This window comes from Lonchura striata, chromosome 5 (genome assembly GCF_050655825.1).
Source record: "Lonchura striata isolate lonStrDom1 chromosome 5, ASM5065582v1, whole genome shotgun sequence".
Taxonomy (NCBI): Eukaryota; Metazoa; Chordata; class Aves; order Passeriformes; family Estrildidae; genus Lonchura; species Lonchura striata.
Window position 1 is genome coordinate 48,492,541 of NC_140707.1, and position 24,052 is coordinate 48,516,592.

The 24,052-nt window shown below is 38.0% G+C and overlaps 1 protein-coding gene across 2 annotated transcripts in view; it reads right to left on the bottom strand.

Annotated features, from left to right (window-relative positions):
- SNX6 (sorting nexin 6) overlaps positions 1–22,425 on the bottom strand; it is a 29,498-nt gene extending 7,073 nt beyond the window's left edge. Inside the window, exons 1-13 of one of the 2 annotated variants that reach the window (XM_021542673.4) lie at positions 22,387–22,425; positions 22,179–22,226; positions 16,553–16,657; positions 14,698–14,808; positions 13,136–13,257; positions 11,044–11,167; positions 9,723–9,818; positions 8,364–8,469; positions 5,886–5,961; positions 4,586–4,625; positions 3,350–3,436; positions 2,299–2,458; positions 1,189–1,274 (exon numbers count right to left, since the gene is read on the bottom strand). In XM_021542673.4, the coding sequence (XP_021398348.1) occupies positions 1,189–1,274; positions 2,299–2,458; positions 3,350–3,436; positions 4,586–4,625; positions 5,886–5,961; positions 8,364–8,469; positions 9,723–9,818; positions 11,044–11,167; positions 13,136–13,257; positions 14,698–14,808; positions 16,553–16,657; positions 22,179–22,226; positions 22,387–22,392 (1,167 nt within the window). In that variant the 5' untranslated portion in view covers positions 22,393–22,425. Of the gene's footprint in view, positions 1–1,188; positions 1,275–2,298; positions 2,459–3,349; positions 3,437–4,585; positions 4,626–5,885; positions 5,962–8,363; positions 8,470–9,722; positions 9,819–11,043; positions 11,168–13,135; positions 13,258–14,697; positions 14,809–16,552; positions 16,658–22,178; positions 22,230–22,386 lie in introns of both variants that reach the window. The other variant, XM_021542672.4, reaches the window with a different exon arrangement.
- Between the last annotated feature and the right edge of the window lie 1,627 nt (positions 22,426–24,052).

Below are 24,052 nucleotides of genomic sequence, written 5' to 3' on the forward strand. Positions count from 1 at the left end.
ACTGAGGACACAGGAAACATATATCAAGTTGAAAGCTACAGAACTTAAGCATCTTCCCTTTGCATTCCACAGTTATTAGCTGTCAAAAAGAATATTATTCTAACGTTGTGACTTGCATAGTTAAAAGAAGTGATTCTTTAACAGAAAACAGAGACATTGTCAAAGCATTCCGCTTCAAGGCATGTGGAGACTTCAGCAAGAGTCAGTTACAAGAGATGATGAAGAGTCAAGGATTGAAGCAGGACATAAGTATTCCCTTACTAAAGCACAATATGGCAAATCAATAAAAACTGTTCAAATAAGATTGTTAGGACTATTTAAAGTAAGGACTGTTCACCTGAAAAAAAAAAGTCATGTGTTCCATACATTACTGATTGCTTTACCAGCAAGACATAAATATCTCATTAAGTTGAACTTACACCTACAAAGATCTTCAAAAAAAAAAGTCCCCCAAACAACCCTTTTTACTGCACATGGGTTTTACAAGCAATGGGTTTAGCAGAATGAAAAAGAAACTAAAGCAGCAATACACCTCTTAAAAAGTCCTTTCAACTGATATATTCTGAGCTAATTCATAGCTTCCTAACCAATGCAGTATCACATTTGAAAAGAAATGCTAAAGAAATGATTTTTAAAATGAAGCTGCCTCCAGATATAAGACTGTTCAAATAAGAGACTGCTGTAGTCATCCAGGAAATCAAATACATTGTGAAATTTAAGGACAGTACAGGCCTCCTAAAGTTCTTTTCCCACAAAAAATTATTTTCCTGAAAGACTATCTGCAACATGTCTCTTTCATTAGTGGTTTAAAGCTGAAAGGCAAAAAGGTTCAAAAAGCATAGTCATCATAATGGACAGGCCAGTGTGATTTCATGCTTAATAACCTATATATCAAGTCCCAAAATCTGGCTAACAGGAGAAACCACTTCCTATCTCATAGTGAAATGGAGAGATGAAGTTTTAAAAATTTGAAGTTTTCAAATTCTGCAGATGTAAATACCAAACAGCCAAATAAACATAAAACTGAAGGCAAAATTGTCTTCCAGGATATGAATTTTTCAAAGGCACCTCAAGCATACCAATTTCTCAGAGACACTTCACTTATACTTCAACTGTAGCCATTTTGGTTAATCAAGCATATAATGTTCAAAATCGCTTGAAATGTAGGCCCAAAAGGATCACAGTTACCTTAGCATGCTTTAATTCCAGTTCTGCTAATTCCACCAGATTTTTTCTGAATGCTGCAACTCTTCTTGTTTTAAAGTCTATCAGTTCTATAGAAAATAAAAATGAACTCATTAACAGTATCCCGGCTACTGACTTCAGCTATTAAAAGACATTCCTTCAGGATGAAGAGGTAAAGGGTGAGAGAAGAAAAAAAGAAAAACCTCCGGTAAAATCTCAGCACATTCTGGGCTCAAAACTGCAACTCAGTTGGAAGAAAGCAAACCATCATTGCAGTTCCACACCTCTACGTGACCTTTTGTGGACACTAAGCTCTTTAGAAAAAAGACTGCCAAGTGGATGCTTTTAACATTCATTTATTTCTCTTATTCCATCTGCATTGTTTTTTCAAGGCTGATACTTGAAAGTCTTCAGGGAATACTAAGCTAAAACTGGGCAGAACAACAGTATGCCTTCTGCATATACCATTGTGGCTAACAGGATCACTCATTCTCCACTGCCTCATAGGAATCATTAACCAGATTTACAGGCTCAAACAACTCTTCAATGATAAAAACAGGAGAGCATGGTGTTTAAACCTTGAACAGATCTGCCACAAATGATGACTCAGACACTACTAACTCACTGAAGTATTAACCTAAAAATGACAGTAAGTTTCCAGAAGAAAAGTATCATGTAAATAAGGTTCATTTTCTCTATTAATTCTGTAATTCAGTGAAATCTCATTTCATTATTTCTCCCTCCTCTAATGTAGTATCTTATCTGTGACAGATTGGTGCCTTCAAAGAAAGCATAAAACCAAAAGGGGAATTTTAACAACACTAAAATATTTGTTTGCTATTACTGCTAACAGTTATAATTTCGTATCCTAGCTTAAGTATGTGGAAAAAAAGCTTAACAAGTAATTTGCACCTAGACTTTGCTCTACCTATCAGAGCTATGACAAGCCAAAGAAAAATATAATTTGAACTTTCTAAAATAAATAAAATATAATATTTCTGCTTAGGAAACAGTACAAAAATCTATTCTTATTATTTAGATTAATTCTCATTAATAACATACTAAAATGTTAATTTTCAAGTAGTAACATAGGACCAAGGACCACCCAAATACCTTGTTTTGCTGATTCAGAAATTTTCTCAAATTTCTGACAGCATATTTGTTGAGTAGTTTCAGCTTGCAGCACATCCTTATTCTTTGCTCTTGCTTTATCCAATGCCTTATTAGCATTTTCATAATCCACTAGTGACCTAGATCTTCTATATAGGAGATCCTATTAAGAAAACAAAGGTTGTATGGAGCTTATAAGATTCTACCCAAGGAGTTTATAATAGTCCAAGTAATTAAAAAAAACAAATTAATTTTAGTCCTTGTTGCTGTATTTCAGTACTTAGTAAATTATTTGCATTCACTTTACTTCATCCCCCAGGTCACAGGAATGTCCATACTAGATCAGATCCACAACATTAATACTGTTTGGTCTCCATCTTGTCTGACAGAAGCTAGCAACAGATGGCTTAGATCAAACTTCATGAAGCCAAAGAAGGCAAACCATTGGAAATTTCACAGCTTCTTAGATTAGAAACAAACTACATTTAGATTATGCATCTGAAATACACACAGACCCCAAGAAGCAGTAGTAACATTTTTTTGTGCAACAGTTCATGATCTTCTAACTACACACATTTACTGTCAAATGCCTGATCATTCTGTGATGTTGTTTAATCATCTCACATCAAACAATAGTAAGAATTAAATTTTCTGTAAGCACAGAATATCAAATTCAGCCTATGTGTTCTTGTATCAGCATTAGTAGATTTTACGGAATACCCAATTTCAGTATTTAAAATAATGCAGAATTGCTTGCAATTACAAACACCAAACACACTGCAAACATGAGAACAGCCCTTCCACTGTTTCTTGTTACTGCATGATTTGGCCTTGACAAGTGGCTTACTCAGTTCCACACAGTCAGTCCCACATCAGCAACTACTTTATTACTTCTTATATTCAACAGAAACAGGTTTTACAGCTAAGGGAAAAACTGCAGGCTAGAGAAGGCAGCACTTTAATCTATCTATATTGTGAGCTGATGATCCCATATCACTTTTTTTTTTATGTTAAAAAAACCACAGTTTCACTGAACAAAAACCCATAGATTCACCTTAGCAGCTTGAGATTCCCTAAGGTAGTATTTCAGAAGATCAGAAAGCTTAAGATCTTCATCAGCAGATACCCGAGCCTCTATTTTCTGGAAAAACAAAACACCACCATCAAACAAAAGAAACAGCAAGCAAAAGGATCAACTTAAAAGCATCCAGACTTGGGGTATTCATTTGTATGATACAAATTAAATGTAAAATATGCAGTACCTAACAGATGGTCTTTTTCAAAAACTAAAATCAGGCATTAATGACAGGATACTTAAAAATGCAAAATGAGAAGTAGTATTAGGATTTTTGTTTAAAAAAAATAAATTATTGTATTAAAATGTAAGGAATAAGCTACTCTGTGAGCAGTAGTTGACAACTGGCTTTCTATATTAAATACTGCTTTTTTTCCCCAATAGCAATTATATTTATCATATGCTAGAAAAAATGTAGAGAAACAAACTTACATTAAGAGTTGCACATGCAGTTTTATGTTGTTGTTGTAATCAAAGGAAAACAAATTGTTAAGGGATCTTTGCAGACTAATTGTGTAACTGCACATGCTAAACGGCTTAAAAAAACAAATTAACTTGCTTGCATTTGAAACAGATTAGAAATACAGTCTGCAACTGCATTTTTTAAACCTTAATTTAAAAAAAAAAGATAATTTCTGAAATGCAACATTTTGAGTCAAAGCAAGTAATTCTGTTAATTTTCTTTAAAGTATGTGTTTATGCAGATACAATTGTCAGTTTAGGAGATGCACACATTTTTCATTTGAAAGTGTTCCTGATACAAGACAAACATCTTCTCTCTACCAAGCCAAACAAGTAAAGCAAAAGAGAAGATATCTGAAAAACTGGTTACAAGCATAAGCAACATTACTTTTGAGTAAAATAAGTACAAAAACAGATCTCAGCTCCAGAAAAAAAGCAGCATGACCACCATTTTTTAAAATTAAGGATTCCATTTCTTCATTTCTTTTATCCATAACAAGTTCTGTCATTCCCAGTAACAAGTATGGAAGATCTCTATGCATTTTAGAGGAACAGAAGAGTATTACCGCAGACTGCCTAGAAATGTTCGGTAGACTGAGGAGTCCTAGGGTTCATTTTACAAAACACAGGACTGAAATGTTAGGCTTCCTCATCCCATACTACACATTGCTTAAACACTCCATTTAAAAGCACCCATATTAATCTACATATTAATGCCTTGTTGACACATGATGTCTGTTTCACAGTACATACCCTTGTTTTGTCAAATAACTCTGACACCTTCAGAAAAAACCTGTGCAAAGGAAACAACTCATATTACAACATTGTTTTGAACAGTCTAATTACTTTCTAGAACTCACACTATAGTCTGTGTCTGGCAATAAAGATTGCAAAGGCATTGCTTACAGTTACAATTCACAGAACTCAGAGAACATACTAGTTTCAAATTTCAAACATGTGGCAACTGTGCAATATAAGAAAGGCAAGGGACAAACAAAGCGTAACAGATGGATATTCTCAAGTAAAGAGTAATTTCTCAGCGCCTCAAGGATTCTTCATGCTTCTCTGAATTAAATCCCTAACACCAGCACCATGGGCAATAGCCTTACACTATTATCAAGTGTCCTTTACACAAATTTCTTCACACAGTAAACATGACATATGTCTTACTTGGAATTCAGGGATGGTGAGCAACATCATGGAAACATCTCCACTGCAGGAGACAATACACATCTTCAGTCTTACAGAAGACTGAATTACAGTCAAATGATACTGTTTTGACAGAAGACAGATGTGATTTCTGACACACTTTAACAGACTACAACAAATACCAATACTATCATCAAACTATCTGGTATATAAGCTATCACCACACCTGGAAGTATATCACTGTAATTCAGGTAAATTAGAAAGTTAACTTTCATGTCCTACCTGTTGTCACACTGACACCAACATCAAACTATGTATGTATGTTGACAAGCACTGACACCTTTAAGCTAGTTAACTAAGTTTTATTGTCAGATACACCAGACTTCATCTTCAGGTAAATCACTGAAAGGCTAAAGGACCAACATCTGTACATAGAGACATCTTTCTGAGTTCTGGGGATCTCTGTAGATTCCTTTGTTTTCCTAAGGGCAGTAAACTTGCCAGAACAGCAGAACTATTTTTCAGGATGTTGGTACACTCAAAAAAAATCCATGTACTCAGACTGAGACATGTGCTTCCTGCATATATCAAAGCATTTGGAACACTTTTTAAAATGGTGAAGGAATTGCGGTTTTTTTTTTTTTTCCTTATTTGATGAGGACTTTTCCATCTCAACTGTGCAATTTTCTACAGACTGTAGAAATTAGCATTTTTTTACAGGCAAATATTAAAACAAAACTGTTAAATGTAGCCTGCTAAGGAAATAAAATACTAGAGAAGAAAATGTTTCAATGTGATAGAGCTGTAAAATTCTGGTTTTTTCTCCTAACAATAGTTAACCAATCTCAGTAGGCCACCATTAAGACACAACAAATTACCCCGTAGGTTATTAACAATATCTTACTTGCATATATCTGTGGAGTCCTGCGTTCCTAATGCATATAAGGAAGAACCAATTCTATTATAGTCATCCGCCACATCTACAAAAACAAACAAACACTTGTTTTACTACCTCATTCCTCTTCTTTCTGAAAATTTTGAAATTACTTTCTTCAAAAATAGGTAAAAGGACATGCTTTAACACACAAGTAGAAATAAAATTGTGATAACATCACTTAATAGGAAGGAGAACTTCACACAGTAAAAACAGTGCTGTCACCAAATTGCACAATCTGTAATTTACCTAGGAGTATTTTATGCAATTAGAACCTGCTAGGTGAATTTACTGTGCAAATTTTTTAGGTTTTATTTTGATGGAAGATGTACAAACTTAATGGTTAAAGTCTGAATTAAATTTTATTTTAAAACTCTTTGGAAAAAAAAATCACAGTTTAACAGTAACAAAAAGTCTGTGTGCTTAAGAGCAGTTAATTGACTATAAATCCCAAGCTACAAAAAATACAGCACTATATACACAACACATTTTCTAGCACATCCCCATTTCTAGGAAACCCTTACATCTGCAACAAGCAGTCACTGGTTAAAGTAGCATTAGTGTTAAATCACTTTAAACAATGAAATTAAAAGCAGTATTTTTAAGAAGGATGCATAATTTGACCAGTTAGGTATTGCTATATAACATAAAAAACATAAAAATTAAATCTTTTCACACAGAGCTTTTTAAAAAAGCTTAAAGTATTAACTAAATGAATGATGGAAACTAATAGATCCAAGCAATGAACAGGAAAATACATTTGTTTGTTATTTCTGAAGTTTATATGCATTTAAGCAGACTTATTTTTTCTTAATAACACAACCTTAACAGATTGAGTGGGTTAGCTTCCACATAATTCATTACTCCATACATCATCAATGCAGCTGGTTACAGTGAAGAGTGGTATTAGGAAGCAATTAATATCCCCTTCTATTCCTCCAATTTCAACATAAAAATTTATTTTCTTCTGGAAATAGCAAGTGTGTTTGCAAGACCTGCATCTCTCTGTTGATCATGTTATCCATAAACTACACATTGCCCATTTCCAAAACAGGTTTCCCAGGTCACTGCTCTACTCCTCTAGACAGAATTTCAAAAGGTGCCATTTGTCCCAATTCACAGTTTGTCAGAAGTTGTCAGTAAACATCATACATGATTTGAGCCTGGAAAGCTTTGTCATGAGTTTGATCAATCCTTTCTCATCAGATCCTCTACAACCTCATTTCAAAGGATTTCCCCACTTCTACAACCAATGTAAACGCCTTTCTCACTCTGTAAATAAATCTTGGCACCTCATTATCATGAATGAATTTCAGTTCTCATTTTAAGAAAGCAACCAAAACCACCAGGAACCACTTCAGGTGGGAACTGAATGCAGATACAGGGCTCTTAGCTCATTTAGCAATAACTGACTCTTTCCATCCTCTAGCATAGATACTAAAACTACAAAAGACTCAGTGTTCATGCAACTGCAAGAAAAGCATCTGAAGAACTCAAAATTCTTAGTTCAACATCTTATCCAATATCCATTTTAGAGATCTTATCAATGGAGATTCATAAAAGGTTTGTGACCTTGTTTTGTATGAACTATATTACTGTAGACAGCAAAAACAGTATCTAGAAATCAGACCCAAACTCCAAGGAATAGACAGAATATGGAAGATCAATTATGATTTATCTAGGCAGAAAAACTTAAAAAGCAAGAGCAACAGAGGTCAATTTCTTCTGAGTTTCTCAAAACACAATAATCCTAAATCAAACACAATAGTCCTAACCTGAATATTTTCCATTTTCTCAAATAAATGAGCTGCACTTGAAAAGCCCATCTAGAGCTTTCAGAAATCAAGTTGGCTAGCACTCAGCTCATGAAGACAAATCAATAGGCAAGTGGTAAATCTTGTCTCATTAAGAAAAGGGATCCTGCAAAACAAGCTACTCAATGTATGCCTTCCTGTCTCCACTCTAAATGGCTAAAAAATGGAAACCTAGTCTAGAACCAATGGCCCAGACAGGAGTTTGCTCCAGGTAACTTTGTTAGCAAGGTAATGCAACGGCCCGGTTTGCCAAGAGATTGCACTCAGTCAAATCAACCACATCCTATCAAGAACAACTGCACTAGGAATAAAGTCACGTGTACTGCCATATTACCAAACTCTACACCTAAATGACTGAGTCAGGCTTCAAAAAACATTAATACTTAAAGTGTATTTCTTTTCAAGCAGACAGCATGAAGAATAAACATATCCTCAGTCTTGCACCAGGCCATTCTTACTCCATCCAGTCTACTGCAGCAAGCCTAAACTTAGAAAGCCAGATTGAACTTTAGACTCTGAAGGCTACACTTGGAGAAATGAATTCACTTTTCACATGCAAAAAAAATTACTTCTCCTCACTAACAACTTCTGTACACTTTAACCAGTACTATTTTCACCCTGGAAAAAAACTCACTTTTATGTGATCTTGTCATTTTATCAGATTTGGCAGATGCATCTTTGACTCGGTTGTGATATTCTACAAGGAATGTTCTCTCATGTTCAAAGAAGTCATCTACATCCTACAAAAAAAAGGGAACAATTAAAAAAAGAGGATTTCACCCACTCTCTACAGAGAAATTTCAGAGTAAAGTTACATGTTTCACTGTTGCTATGACAGGAAATGCATCTGTTTTTATTGCCTAAAACACCATTTATATGAACTGATTTCTTCTCCACTTATATAATGACCTTAAGCTTTATTAAGAATTAAGTAAGAATTAAGAATTTGCAACACATATCCTAAAGGTCTATATAACTAAACATGAAGGAATAACAAGGGTCACAAAGGGAGACAGAAAAATAGAATACATGTAATCTACTTAGAAAAAGGGGAGAAGGGATGAAAGTCACCCAGTAGCACAGAGGCTGCAGTCTCAGACAAGATGATTTGAACTCCTAGCTCAGAACACTGATCTTAATGACAGACTTCTTTCAATTTGGTAAACTATGGTAAATGTTAATATTGTCTGTATTGTCATTTGAGATAACTGGTTTATACTTATTTTTAAAAACCCTCTAAAATAACATAGATGCTCAATACCATGGAATAGCCTACAACATGGGCTTTGAACAACGTTCTTATGAAACTCAAAGTTATTTAGACTTTATATTTTTTCTCCAAATCATAATTAATGGTTATATTCACTTTGCAGCAGTTTCAAAAAAAACTTTAACCCTAGAAACTTTTAACTCTTTTAAAAATTGCTACCAAACAGAAAGTTACCACAAGAAAGAAAAGAGATTAAAAATCACCCTCTGCAGAATTTTTGATTCCTATAAAATTGATCTTGTAGCTTTTGGAAAAGTAAGAATTAAATTGGGATTTTCATTACTTTTTTCCTTGGTTACATTCTTACATCTACTAGGAAAAGTCATATAACCTCTACTGCTGCTCCTTGAAACAGGAGACAGATTCTACAGGACTGGGAAAATTCACTCCATTAGGAACTTCTGAACAGAAGCCGTTGTCAGACCTAGTTCTCCTTTCCACTTTATAAAATGGCAGGCCTGAACAAAAAAACCCCCAACCATATTATCAATTATCTATGTATTAAAAAAAGGGTGCTTAATTTCATAGAATACTGAAAGGCCACGAGAAAGCTCTCAGTTATTTTGCATCCAGGCCACAAGTTCTCACCCATGGTTGGCCACTAATTCTTAAGTTAGATATCACTATAAACATCCCATTTTTGTACCTATGTAAAATTCTGCTTCATAAAAAAAGGACAAATGTTAATATGTTTTAAGTCTTGCTATCTGAAGCAGTAATCACCTTTACTCCTGAAACAATGACACCATCTGCTGATTTAACCATATTTTTGAAGAAATCTTCAAGTTTCTCTTTCTTGTTTTTACCACGAACACTCAACTGAAAAACAAATTAATTTATCAAGTTAATTCATTTTCTGGAGGCCATACAAGCTTAAAAAAATTTAAACACAACTACATACACCTACTTGCTATACCTAAAACAGTTTTCCTGCTCTCTGTTTATTCTTATACTCTGCACTAATGGAGACAGGGCACCTTGCATACAGAATGAAGACTACCTCATTTACTAGATAGTTTATCACCTAATATACCATTCTAGAGAAAAAAAAGGGAAAGAGATCAGAAGCATTCTAGCACCTACAGATAGTACCAAATGTACAGCATGTACGTTTCAGTTACCAGTAACAGTATTTATCATGCACAGTATAGCTGAGTTGATGTAATGATAGTTGAATTGATACAACCATGTTTCACTCTTTGGTGAATAGGAGATCTTTGACTTCCAGAAGATCATGCTGGTTTAAGCCTCCTCAGCTTTCCTATCCATCTAACTTCTCCCAGTTTATGTAAATTGAGGGCCTGAACCGGTAAGGATTTCTACATCAAGCAATAGAGGAACCTCTAACATATTTTCAATTAAGTTTGTATAAAGCTGAGCCAGTCTTTGTAATAATTTCTTCCACTCAATGTTGATTCCTGCAATTTTAAAAAGTAACTGAAACTCTTTGCAGAATAGGAGCAACCACTGTCTCCAACACCAAAGAGCTACGAGTCCAAAAGTACTCTATTACCTCAATTCAGTATGTCACATGTGGAAAGCCCCACTAGTCCAATACTCAGGAAAACTTTAACCACATTTTCACTCACATCATTAACATTATCAGAATATGTCATCAGAAATTCTCTCTAGTTTTGTTAGCAATAGAATTTATACCACAGTTCCAAATTCTAAAAAATTAGTGTTCCATTTTGTTGCATAATTTTTTCCCTGCAGCAAATAAAAATAATTCCAAGAGTGGAAAAGTATATTGTCAAATAAAATCACCACCAAAAGCTCATCTTTTTAATCCAAAATATACTGGATTTCCAGTAATATTTTTGATGCTGAAGTTAAAGCATATAGTGCATTTGGTTCCCCAGCTGGCAGAAAATGAACTCCTACAGACTAAATGAATTTCTAACTTTTACAATACAAATATGTCTGGCATGAAGGAATTGATGTCTTTTGCTTCAGGAGGTAATTCCCTCTTAATCAGTTTTCCATCCTACCATAAAAGCACATCACGATTTCTCTTGCCAGTAATTCAGATTTCAATACTCACATCCTGATTATATTCCAAGAATACATGGAAATTTAAGTCCTTTCTCAAAATAGGATGTGCTGCCACGCGACACAAAAACACTTCATGCATTGCAACTGTCTTCTTGAATATTGCCAAATATTCACTAAAAACAAGAAATAAGACAGACATAAGAATTTCATATGAAGCAAGTAAGTTTAAGATAAACCTAGTGAGCAGCTTTAAGAGATCCTCGGTAAAGGTACAAAATTACAAGCCAATATATTGAAGTTTATCACTCCAATGCTTGATATAGACATAAATAAATACTGCAATGTTAATACTAGGGAGAAATTTGAAGCCCAACACATTACAGAGAGACTTTCAACAAAGAGTCAACAAATACACTCTAATTTTATTATGATTAGCTAACAGACACTGGTTTGCTGAAAGTGTAACCTCATTTGGTTGTCCTTTCCCCAGCAACCCAAAAATCAAGAAACTAAGGTACAGACTACAGTCCCTTAGCACTGTGTATTGATGTGCAAATTCCTTCCTCCCCATCTCCATCCCCTTGCCCATTTGCACCCTCCTTACATATTTACATGTTTATGTCGTTTTTTTAGCTGTTTAGACAGTCTTTTATTTCATGTTAAAACACCTAGCCTTTTTGAGCCAAAGCTTACATTGTTGTCTCGCTTCATAGTGATTCTAAAAGTGAAATTAAGAGCTACATTTGGTAGGTACAACAAAAAAACACATTTAACCATGACAATCACATAGTTGCCCCATTCAGCCAACTCAACTTCAAAGCAATTACTCACTTGCAATTTAATTAAGAGGAAGGCACTCTTATCAATAAAGGTTTGCTAGAATTCACTGTGTATTGCAAATTCAAAGAGTAAGACGCAACTCATCTAAAAATGAGAAAAGGGCTCTTTTTCCCATTCTGAGGTCAAACAGTGAAATTGTAATCAGTGCTTTTCCTTCCACTATGTGCAAGGAGGTTAAGATTTACATACCAGCAAACCAGCAGGGCCAGTGTTGGGAGATGTTTGATCTCAGTGAGAGTAGTAGTCATTCAGTGAAGACAAAAAAGGAGGATGCAGAGGATGGAGGTGGCAGTAGAAGAAACCCAAAGTTTTCTGTGTTATCCAACCCCTAACCAGACCACAAGAGAATCATGATCAGGGCCGCTGGAAAACCAGATTCTTTAAAATCTATAGTGTTCTGCTAATTTCCAGTTTTCTGCATATGAAGTGTATATCTACTCTGCTATAAATTATGTTGTACATCTCACTAATACAGAGCTTTTTAAGACATTTGCTCACAGCAGCTGAAGTTCGGAGAGAAAGCAGCAGTTGTAAGAGTTCTATGTACTTTTCTTGCCAATTCAGAGCTCTTGATAGAAGCAGTCTAGAAGCAGCGTAAATATACACTTGAAAACTGAAACCAATGACAGGAAAAAGATCAAAGAAGTGAATGCATGATAAAGAAAATGGACGAAGCAAGGAGAAACTTCACTGTGTAATTCAATATGGAACAAGAAGCTTCAGAGCAGTTATTTCAATATAAATTAAATTCATAGTAAGAGAAAATAGTATTTTCAGGAAGTATATTCTCCTTGCGCAAAAATGTTTTTTTAAAAGTGTCAAAAAAGGAATTTTCTAGTAATCTTCATATTACTTGGGGAACAAAAGGTTGGCATCTATGTTTACAGTACCAACCACATGCACAGCTCCCTATTCCCAATCACTGCGTGTATTACCCTAAAGTCTAATTATACTTATCAAACGTGGAACACCAGAACTAAAAAAGATAGAGGTTATCTCCTCCCTTTGCAGATGTTCTGTGAAGAACAGGATCTAAGTACTTTCTTTCTTATGAAGGAATGCTCAAAACCAAGCTGATTTATTTCCTGTTTTAGAAGACCTTCCATGAAATTATTTCTACAATTTTCCTAATGGCACTGATCATGATCACTAAGATTAACCTTGGTTATATAACAATTGGATTTTCAAGTCTGTGTTTCACAGAGAACCATTACAGTAAGATCAGAAACATGGGACAGCAATCAGCATTAAAAGTTTTGGAATATAAATAAATTCATAAAGTAGTAATCAAGTTTACATACGCTTCCAGTTCTTGTTTCATCTTGGTGAATTCTTCTTTAGTCATTGATCCTTCCCCTTCTCCAAGTTTCTGCAGTTTCTCCCTGGAGGCATCAAAGTCAGGCCTGGGTGGTGCTGGTGGAATCTGGAATTGAATCCAATTTTTTTTAAGTTCTCATTTTTGCAGTCAAACAACACCCATTCACAGTACAGGAACTGTAGACTGCCTGCAGCTCTTTAATACATGTTTCTCTCTTTCATCATTCATTACAGCATTTCTGGATAAAGTCTCTCATTCAGGAGTTATTCGTGCTGCATTACTACACCAATTTCGGTCAAGTGTCATTGAAGATTACTAAAGTATTAACTAATAGCTTCAGTTTAATTACAGCAGAATCCAAATAATACTTCATTTCCTACGACAATGACTTAAAACTTGAAAAAATTATTCTTAATTAGTTTTGGTGTAGCTTATTTGGTAAGGATTATTTCTTATTTAAAGAAAGAAAAAAAAAAAGAATTTCACACCATCCATTTCTAACTCCCCAAAACTTTAAACCAAGAAAACCATTCCTTATTGTTTGCAGGCACTAGCTCTTTCGTACAACTCTGCTGACATTAAAGACATATGTGTTGAAGTAACAAAGGCCCCAGTCAACAGGGGTCTATGTTAATTTTGTATCACAGTATATTAACACTGAAGAGAAAACATCAGAGTCAAACTAAACCTGAACCAGTGCCAGGAAAGGAACAAAGAACTAAATATGTTTAAATTGTAGCTGAAATTAGTTATGACAACATTGAAGGTCTAGTCACTTCAAATAGCTTTTCCGACTAGGAAAAGAGTAGCTCAAGAATGGTATGACCATCACTGATTATACTCATTATAATTTACCAGTAATCAATTAGAAATATCTGTTTACCCTCTGAATCAGTAAACATCCCCCAAACACAAAACAAACACCTAACTTTCATACCAAGGTGAAAAATATTCCTATTTGCAATTAACATATGAAAAGCAGTACCATTTTTAATATGCAGTATCATACAGTGCCTGTCTTGAGACCTCTGCTCCTGGAATGCCTGAAATTAACTTCAAATTATAAGTTATTATATACTGAGGTTCCCTGTAGTTCTACATGGTATTTAAATTGTTTTTTCCTTCCTCTTACTTATGGAAAAATGATTCTGATCTTTATAATGAGAACTCTTAAAACAAAGGCAACATGAAACTTGTAACTAAGTTAAACATTAACTTGCAGAAACAATACCACCAAGTTATACAGTTCAACCCGCTCCCACACTTTTAACACAGTGGCATAAAAATACACTTGGAGACAAATTTAACTACTCAATTCTTAGAAGTAAAGGGCAAGAAAATACGACAGCTACTGTAGCTTTCTTTCAAGCTTGCTTCAACCATTAATTTTGTATAATTGCATAAACTGAAGTATTAGAGAAGCTTATCTGACTTTATAAGGACTGAACACCTGCTGTTTCCAGTGCATTTAAACGCAGTCTCGAGTAGTTTTGATCCAGCCCACAGAAAATGGTACATATAAACCAAAAGAATACCAGTACTTACAATATAGCCAGCATAGTCCTCATTCTCAACAAAAGAATCATGAAGCCAAATAAACTCTTCATGTTGCCGGACAACAGAAAATTCGTTTTGTTTGAAATTTGGTAAGGAACTCTAGAAGGGTAAAAGGAGGTAGAATTATGGCAATGAAGGAGGTAGGGAGGAAGAAAAACTCAACAAAAAACAAGATTTTTCATTACTACATGAGAAAAAGCCTTGAGGGAACAACAAAAAAGTCTCCAGAAGTTCACATCACAATAATTACCCTCATCTTAGTGCAGTAATCAATTGGCATGGGTTCCCATAAGAGGTTGTAGAGTGTCTGCTCTCATTGACATGTTTAATATCTTTATCAATTTAATCCTGGAGTTCTGTTTAGTATCTTTATCAATGATCTGGATGAGGGAACCAAGTGCCCCTTAGTCAGTTTGTAGGTGACACCAAGTTGGGCAGAGGTGTTGATCTGCCAGAAGGCAGGAAGGATCTGCAGAGGGATCTGGACCAGCTGGATCCATGGACTGAGGCCAACTGCAGGAGGTTCAACAAGGTGAGGAGCCAGGATTGCATTTGGGTCACAACCCCAGACAGTGCTATAGGCTGGGGACTGAGCAGCTGGAAAGCTGCCCAGTGGAGAAGAACCTGGTCAACAGCAGCTGGACATGATCCAGTCTGTGCCCAGGTGGCCAAGGAGGCCAGCAGCATCCTGACTTGTCTCAGAAATAAGGTGGCCAGCAGGACCAGGGCAGTGATTGTCCCCCTGTGCTGGGCACTGGTGAAGCCACACCTCGAGTGCTGTGTTCAGTTCTGGGCCCCTCATGACAGAAAAGACACTGAGGTGCTGGAGCATGTCCAGAGAAGGGAACAGAGCTGGTGGCAGCTCTGGAGCACAAATCTGATGAAGAGTGGCTGAGGGAGCTGGAGGTGTTTTGGCTGGAGAAAAATCAGGGGTTGACCTTATAACTCTCAATAAGGATCTGATATGAGGCTGTAGCCAGGTGGGAGCTGGTCTCCTCTCCCATGTAAGAGGTGAGAGGACAAGAGGAAATGACCTCAAGTTGCACCACGGGAGGTTTAGATTGTATATTAAAACATTTCTTCACCAAAAGGGCTGTCAAGTTTTAGAAGGGGCTGCCCAGGGAAATGATTGAGCAACCATCCTAGAGGTATTTAAAACACATGCAGATGTGGCACTTAGGGACATGGTTTAATGGTGGACTCAGCAGTGCTGGAGTAATGGTTGGACTCAATCTTACAGGTCTTTTCCAACCTAAGTGATTCAATGATTCTATAATCGAAACCCAAATGGACAAATCCTGAGCAATGTCCTCTTGTGCATTCTAATTTAATGGTGAGAATGAGGGAGGAGATAGGATTAATGATGTCCAGATATTTTATTCAACTTCAATTATTCTGTCACTCTGCAATCAATACACATTTGAATCTCAAAAAAGCCATAAACAGTAATTTAAAATGATCCCTGAATGTAATACAATTGCAAAATATGCTTTTAGAATCTGAAACTATAACAAGATCTAATCAAATTTAAAAAAACCATACTGAAGTATATTCATGTACATTAAAGATTCTACCTGCAAATAGGCTAATTAATAAGCATGGGAATGGCATAATAACACATCAATACAGAAAAAAAAAAGAACATAACTTTGTGTAGCTGCAGTGCATAAGAGAAAGATAATTAAGATTTAAAAAGCTGTTTAAAACAGTCTCATAAACATGAGATAATTCTACTTTCTCATTTCCTCTGGATTGTGTTACACTTTGTTTCAACAAACAGTTTAAGCAAACTTCTCTTTTGCACATAATTAAGAACTGTTGCATGTACAAACCCAGGTTTTACCTTTGTATGGACTGTGAATTTCACTTTATCCCTCTCACTGAGTGCATCTGAGATATCCACTTGCAGAGCAGCATCAGTCTGGAGATCTACATTTATTGCTCTAAGCTGAAGAAAAATATATTTAGCTTAAAATTAAAAAAAATAAAAAGGTAAACTATTTCCATTATTATTCCTTTGAAATCAAATCTAATGCTGCAATACTGAAGACAGATCACAAAACCCCTCAATATTAAAAGATTATTTTAAATATAAATACTTAAAATAAAAAAACAGCAGAAAAAGACATTCCAGTAGTACTCCTTATGAACCACCAAATAAATAGTAATCTCCTTTAACAGTATGCCTTGTTAGTGCACTATTTTCATTTCTGTAGATTCTTAATTTGCTAGTAATTGAGATGCTCAAGACAAAGTACATTTACAGATAGCAACAAGTTTGGTAGGTTTTTCTCTTTATCGTCTCCATTCCTCTGAACTGATAAGCTGCTCTAAATATACTTGTAAAGTAAATATACTTGTAAAGATAATTATAAAGATGTTAAAAATTGGAAAGGTACTTTTAAGGGGAAAAGTGGTTCTGTATGTCAAAGAAGCAAGAGCAGTTATAGACCTGATTTACTCACACTGTCTTAGACTATTCTGTTCAACATCTCTCATCATATAATGAAAAAGCTTAAAAGAATATCCTGAACTTCACAGAGCTAAGTCTTCCTGGAAATATTTTTTTTCTGAAAAGCCCCAAGGCAAAACATTCAAACCTGACTTTGAGGTCTTCAAAACGAGCATGAGAAATGGCAAAATTGCAAGGAATACACGTGGTTTTTTCTACAAGACATGAAACCTGAACTCTTTCACAAAATAATTCCAGTCACATTGAAAAAAAAAAAAAAAAAAAAAAAAGGCAATGATCTAATATAGCAAAACTGAAATATTATCTGAGCACCACAGTATTTGGCAGTAACTGGACCAAAAGCTTCAGTACTTGGTGCAACCTCATCTAGAGCCCAACTGGAAATTCAAGTCCCCTCACCCTTGCACCCTTTGCTGTTCTAGAGGAATCTGCCCCATGACAATTTCATCATCATGACCAACAGACATTTGGAATGTTTTTACAAGCACTAATGCTAACCCTGAAATCTTTTCCAATCACACTGTCAAAAAATATTTCAACATCATGCTCACAAGGCATACGCTTTACTGAGACATGGCATTTTCTCTGATGCTGCATTTTTTTCTACAAATATCCCATTCTACAGTATAAAAAGTGTTTTACCATACATAGATTTTGACTTTTTTTCCACACATTTTTTTCAGGATTGTATTTTTAAGTCAATATTTAAGTACAAAAATGCTCTAAGTATTCTCAACACATAGTACAGAGGTTACACATGAGCAGATTTTGAAGGTAACACTGTGAGGCACTGGAAAAGCTCTAGGACAGAAGCATCAACTGCCACATCTTGTTTTTTATATAAAGTTACCTTTCTATTGAATCACAGTGGTCAGATCCCACTCTAGTCTTGCTGTTAACCTCGATGCATGCACAGCTCTTGTCTATGTAGCAGCAACCAGACTCATGGATCTTCAAATTAGTGTGTTAAAGTAAACCAGCACCATGCAGTCTAGCATATTCTGCTAAGGCTAGCAAAATGTAACTGTTCAAAAGTTCTTACACATAGCTTTTCCTTACAGTGAAGTTGGAAATCATTAAAATGACTGCACAGTAACATATTCACACACGTGATTCAGGCATCGCCTTTTGTTTTGCCAAGGTTTAGAGGGTCACTGCCTCACACAAAGGCGTATGTATTATCACGCAATGGTTTCTTGCAGATCGCTTCTTAGAGGCAGAATCTCCCAGCTCCTACTGAGTTTCCAAAGTGCTTACCATCTAATTTAGGAAAGAATAATATAATGACATACCAATGTCTCCCTTATGTCATGACACCACATTTTTCAGCGTGTAAAAAGGTTTTTGTGGTTACCCTGTCTGGGGTACTGTTTGTTTTCGTCTGGTCCCCCCAGAATAAATTAACAGACTGAGTAATCTCAGAAAATAATCTGGATTATCTAAATGGCATTTTTGTAATCTTTCACAGTCACAAATATTTCTACCAAAATACTTTCACATGTCCTTTTTTTTCTTCCAAAGTGGTACTATACAAAATTCTAGAATTCAGTATAACAGCTGATCAAGTTTGCCATTAGAGCATATCCAATGCAATGCAATGCCTTATCATATGCACTATTCACAACTTCAGATACCAAAGTCCTATCTGTGCTGAGAAAATTAAGAACTAGATATGACAACTTCACCCATGACATACAGTTGTAAAGGTCTATTTGTTTTATTTACACTGAGTTAAGTTTGTAACAGTTTTGAAGTGTTAAATCATATGTTAAGTTATGCCATGCAGCCTGACTGCCAACAAGGAATGTTTTCATCTGCAATGGTAATGAAGCATTTATGAAAGGTGTCAAAGACAATCAGAAAGTTGAAGGGCTTTAAATGTATTCATGTGACACAACGAATCACATTGCATTACTGGAAATTAAATTCACAAACAACATCACCACACCACAAACTTAAACTCTGCATCACTATTTCCAAAATAAAACTGCCACCAATGGATGGTTTTCTAGTGACAAAGGAAGTAGAAAATGAAAAAATAAAATAAGTCTGATACAGATAAAAACTGAAAGTACCTTAAAGTGTGGAAAAATAGAAATAAGGTAGTCTTTTAATCTTACCCCCCTCCAAGTCTAATACATACAATACTGCATAATAATTTTACACTTACATATGTTATCTACATCCATGCTGAACAACTTGCAAAGCAAAACCTGATTTAATTACTTTACAGTTTCCTATGCTATACCAAGAAAGTCCCTGTTCTATTCAAAGGATCTAGAAAACACCAGAAGCCAAAACCCAGGCCAAGAGGTGTTACAGTACTAACTGAGAACATAATGCAAGGAGAGGATTTAACATCTAAGTTCGTGCTTAAGGATCAATTATATTTCAAATGATAATGGCAGGAATCTGGTACAGACAAGGGAAACAACCAAGTGTTACATTCCTAGTTAATGTCATCCATTAACAGCAACTTCCCTGCTCTAAGCTCTTTCAAAAATTTTAGAGTAAAAGGACCCTTTCTTCAGCTGATTCTTTACAGGCAGTCAAATACACAAAACAAGGGGACAAAGAATACTTTCACAACAAAAGCTTTCGAAGTGTTTTCACAGCATTAAGTTTCCAGCAGACCTGTTCTAAAGGATAGCTCATTTCCACTGAATGTTACCTAACGATTCTATAGATATAAAATACACAAGGCAGTACTAATGGAGCAATACTACACTTTACAAAGCATGCATTGTTTATGTTAGAGAGAGCACAAAATACTAACAGCACCGAAGTTACACCAAGCAAACTCAATCCTATTCCATTTCCTAAGTGAAATTCAGAAAAGCAATTCCCACAAGTTCGTTTTATGTAGACCATTTATAATAAGTTCCTTCTACAGACCACCCACTGCTACTTCCTCAAAGATGATTCTCAGTGCTCTGTTTTACAGTTCTCCAGAAAAGGCTTCATATGGTGTAACACCATTGTTTGAGAATTACTCTTCTGTGTGGCAGCAGCATAAATTCCAGCCCTCTTTCATCCCACCACCCCAAGATTAAACTTAACACAGCTGTAGCCAACAAACATGCTCTTGCAGCAGTAGAAGTACAGTTGTCACAGCGATATCTGAATTCAACAGAGGCAAGAGTATTGATTTTCAAAACTAAAAGCTCAATTACTCCAACGAGAAGTTGCCATCCAAGCTTTCAAATAAAGGCTTGACCTACTCATTATTTAATTGCAGAGAAAGGCAACAAATAAGAACTATGAAATCACTTTATGAAGAGATGCTTATTTTTACTACTCCTACTCAGACAAAAAGTATTACAGTTTTGAAGATTAAAGCACAGCAAATCCATCCATGAACAGTCTGCCATATTGCTTTTGATTAACTTCACAAACAAAATCATGAAGATAACAACCTGTGTTTTAACCCCAGGCATTCAGACAGAACAGAAAAATTAATCCCCCATAGTGATTGGCATTTGAAAATAAGAAACCCTAAAAAAAAACTCAGGGAAATGAGAAGGCCACTGTTCTAGTTTAATTCCTCAGTACTGGGTGAAGATGCAGGAGAGAAAAAAAAAAAGACTGCATTTAGCCAACTGAGATGGTAAGTCATACAGCAGTACAAACAAGACTGCTAAGAGATTATTTCTTACGGTTTTCAAATTACCTTGTGAACGCTTAACGACCTGTAGCCTTAGAGGGAAAACTAATAACCAGCCAAACAAACAAGTTTCACAGGAGGTCAGATCCACAGGTTATATTCTACCTGCACCTTCAGATAAAGGCAACTTAACTGTGTACATCAAAGGCTGTTCCTAAGTACCAGGGACAACCCATGTAAAATACCTATGTAAATAAAATTCCACAGTTATTAAGCTCTTCAGTCCTTATTCTGAGATACTCAAAGAACAACAACTACAACTTCCCCTCTCTCTTTTATCTGATATCATTAGTAAAGTAGCTATATAGGTAAAGACAAAAGCTTTACAGTAGCCAGAATTGGCCTGATACAATATCAGAATGCCTTTTTAAATTTCTGGCCATAAACTGGAACATAAAATGCAACGAGTTTAACATCTGACTATGGTGTGCATGATAAAACATTATACCAACATAGTGTTTCTCAGATTTTTGTATTTTTAATAATATGCTGTATACAGTCACTTCAATAACCACGAACAGGCAAGGGAACCTAAGCAACCCTGAAGCTGCTCTCCTACCTTGCTCACAGTTGGTCTTTCTCAAGATACTAAGTGACATGGATAATCAGTCTGACTAAATTATACTAGGTTAGCTGATTTGTTGCTTAAGTGAGGCAGGCAACTTAAATAAAGATGGATACAGAAGTCAGAAGAGAAACTAAGGCCAGAAACAGAAAGGCAGAGGAAAAGGTTTTCGCAGTAAGAAACGTAATTGTGGCGTCCTGTCCCAACAACAGAACTTCTCTTCAATAAAGAATTTATTATGCAGCATGTGTGTGCAATGTAAATGTCCCACTGTTATCTAAGGGAGAGCCCCCTGGGCCTGAAGGGAGAAGGGAGGCCAGGACTGCATCCCCCAAGCCCTGGATCGCGGCTGGCCATGGAACCTGGCGCTCTCCAGGGCCGGTCAGCCTGGCAGGACCGGCCCGCCGGGCGTGTGCAGCGGGAGAGCGGGGCCGCGGGGAGCGGACAGCCACCTCCGCCACAACCCCCTCCCCAGCTACTCCAACGACAGCGTGACACGACTGTCCTTCCAAAACTTGGCTGGCAGAACAATGAGGGGCACACGCACACAGACGCCGATATCAGCGGGAGGCTGTGCCAGGAGCAGATCGCGGCGGACGGACGGACGGACAGCCCGGACGGTCGCTGCCCAGCATCCCGCCTCCGTCCGACACCCACGCGGCGGGCTCGGGCCAGCAGCGCCCGGAGGCCCCCGAAGAGGGGCCGACCCCGTCTGCCCCGCGCCCAGCCCCAGGCGCCGGGTCCCGACACCTCCCCGCGGCACTTACACCTCGGTCCTCCTCCGAGAGGAAATCTGGGCCGTCGTCCGAGCCTTCCTGCTTGGGGGAGAGGCGGCGGCGCAGGCAGGGGGCACGGAAAGGCACGGCCGGCGGCAGGGAGGGCGAGGGGAGACAAAGCGCACAGGTTAGCGAGTGCCCGGCCGCGCCGCCCGCCCTGCCCCGCCCCGGCCCGGCGCCGCGGCCGCCCCGGACCCACCATCATGGCTGCTCGCGGCGCTCTGCGCCCGCCGGAGCCGCGGCCGGGCGGGGCTGCGGCGCGCGGGGCGGGGCGGGGCGGGGCGGGGCGGCGGCGAGCGGCGCCTCTCGCGAGGGAGCGGCCGCTGAGGGGAGGGGAGGGGAAGGGAAGAGAGGAGAGGGGAAGGGAGGGGAAGAGAGGGGAAGAGGGGAGGGCGCCGGGCGGCGCTTCGATGGCGGCTGCGGGCGAGGGAGGGGAGCGGGGCCGGCCGTGGCCAGGGCGGTGGTGGCTTGTGCCGCAGCCGCGCGGTGCTGCCGTGCGCTGCTGGGCTGGCCAGTACCGGGAGCGGGTGTTGCGGGCGCTGGGCGTGCCCGAGCGCGGGGAGCGGCTTTGTTGGGTGGAACGCGGCGGAGCAGCCGGCAGCGCCGAGCCCGCCGCGCCGAGCCCGCCGCGCCGAGCCCGCCGCGCCGAGCCCGCCGCGCCGAGCCCGCCGCGCCGAGCCCGCCGCGCCGAGCCCGCCGCGCCGAGCCCGCCGCGCCGTCCGCAGGCCGCGGCCTCCGCTCCGCCCTGCCCTGCGCTCCTGCCCAGCGTTCGTGCGGGAGACGGGCTTTGTGCAAGCCTGGTGTGAAATGACAGTGCGTGAAGTTACGAGGATTATAATATGGCTTCGATTTTTGGGCAGTTAGGTGATTTAAGATTGGCAGCTGCCTGTCTCACACTAAGGAGTGGAGCCTATAGATGCTGCTTTGTCTAATGTAGCGGAAAAGGTCAGCATTCGCACACTAAAGCAGATGCGAGCATGGAGGGAGTCTATGCCTGAGACTGCATTTTTGTGTGAATCAGGGCTAGAACGGCTAAGAAGCAGCCTCAGAGCAGGGTTGCATGACCTGCACAGTCCGATCTCGGTGTGGCTGCGGGCCGGTGTGGACATCAGCGCTCCCGTGGGCTGCACCCCCACAGAGAAGGGCACCTGCTCACCTGCAAATTAAGACCGCAACAAATTCGTAGTTTCCATCCTAGCTGGTGCCCTAGCCAAGTCCATAGTTAAAAGCACGAGTGGGATAGGAGCACCACTTGCCATAGCAGCACCATGTATTTAGGTGGAATTAAGCCCATCAGGAAACGGCACCTTGAATAATGGTGTTCCTGTTGGCCTCAATATAAGTGCAGGTAATGCTTTCTGAACTCCACACTGCTTAGAAGGCTGCTTTAGGATTCAGAAAAGGAAATAATCTCCTGAAAATTGTTATTAGTATGGAGAAACATGTGCATTTTTATGCATTTGAATATGCATTTTATAAATAATTTTAAAAGCTGTTCTTCAAACAATTTTCAAGTATACAGCCTGTTCCTGTCTTGATGCAGGCATGTGCAACATCATCCAAAATACTGACTTATTTGAGAAATAAAAATACTTTGTGAAGTACGGAGGAAGTATGAAAGATCTCTGGTTAAACACCAACTTTGTCATTCTGAAGGCGTAAAGACAAAGTCACACAGGAAACTGATTTCTGGGGTGTTCAGCTGCATTAGTATCCTGTTCTGTGCACATTCTGGGTTCAGTATTGTATACCATTCCACTCAGCAAACATCTATTTTTATGGAAAAAAAAAATTCGGTCACAGATCATTTGCTTTCTTAATATTTATTATTTACTGCAGATACATTTTATTAGAACCAAATAATC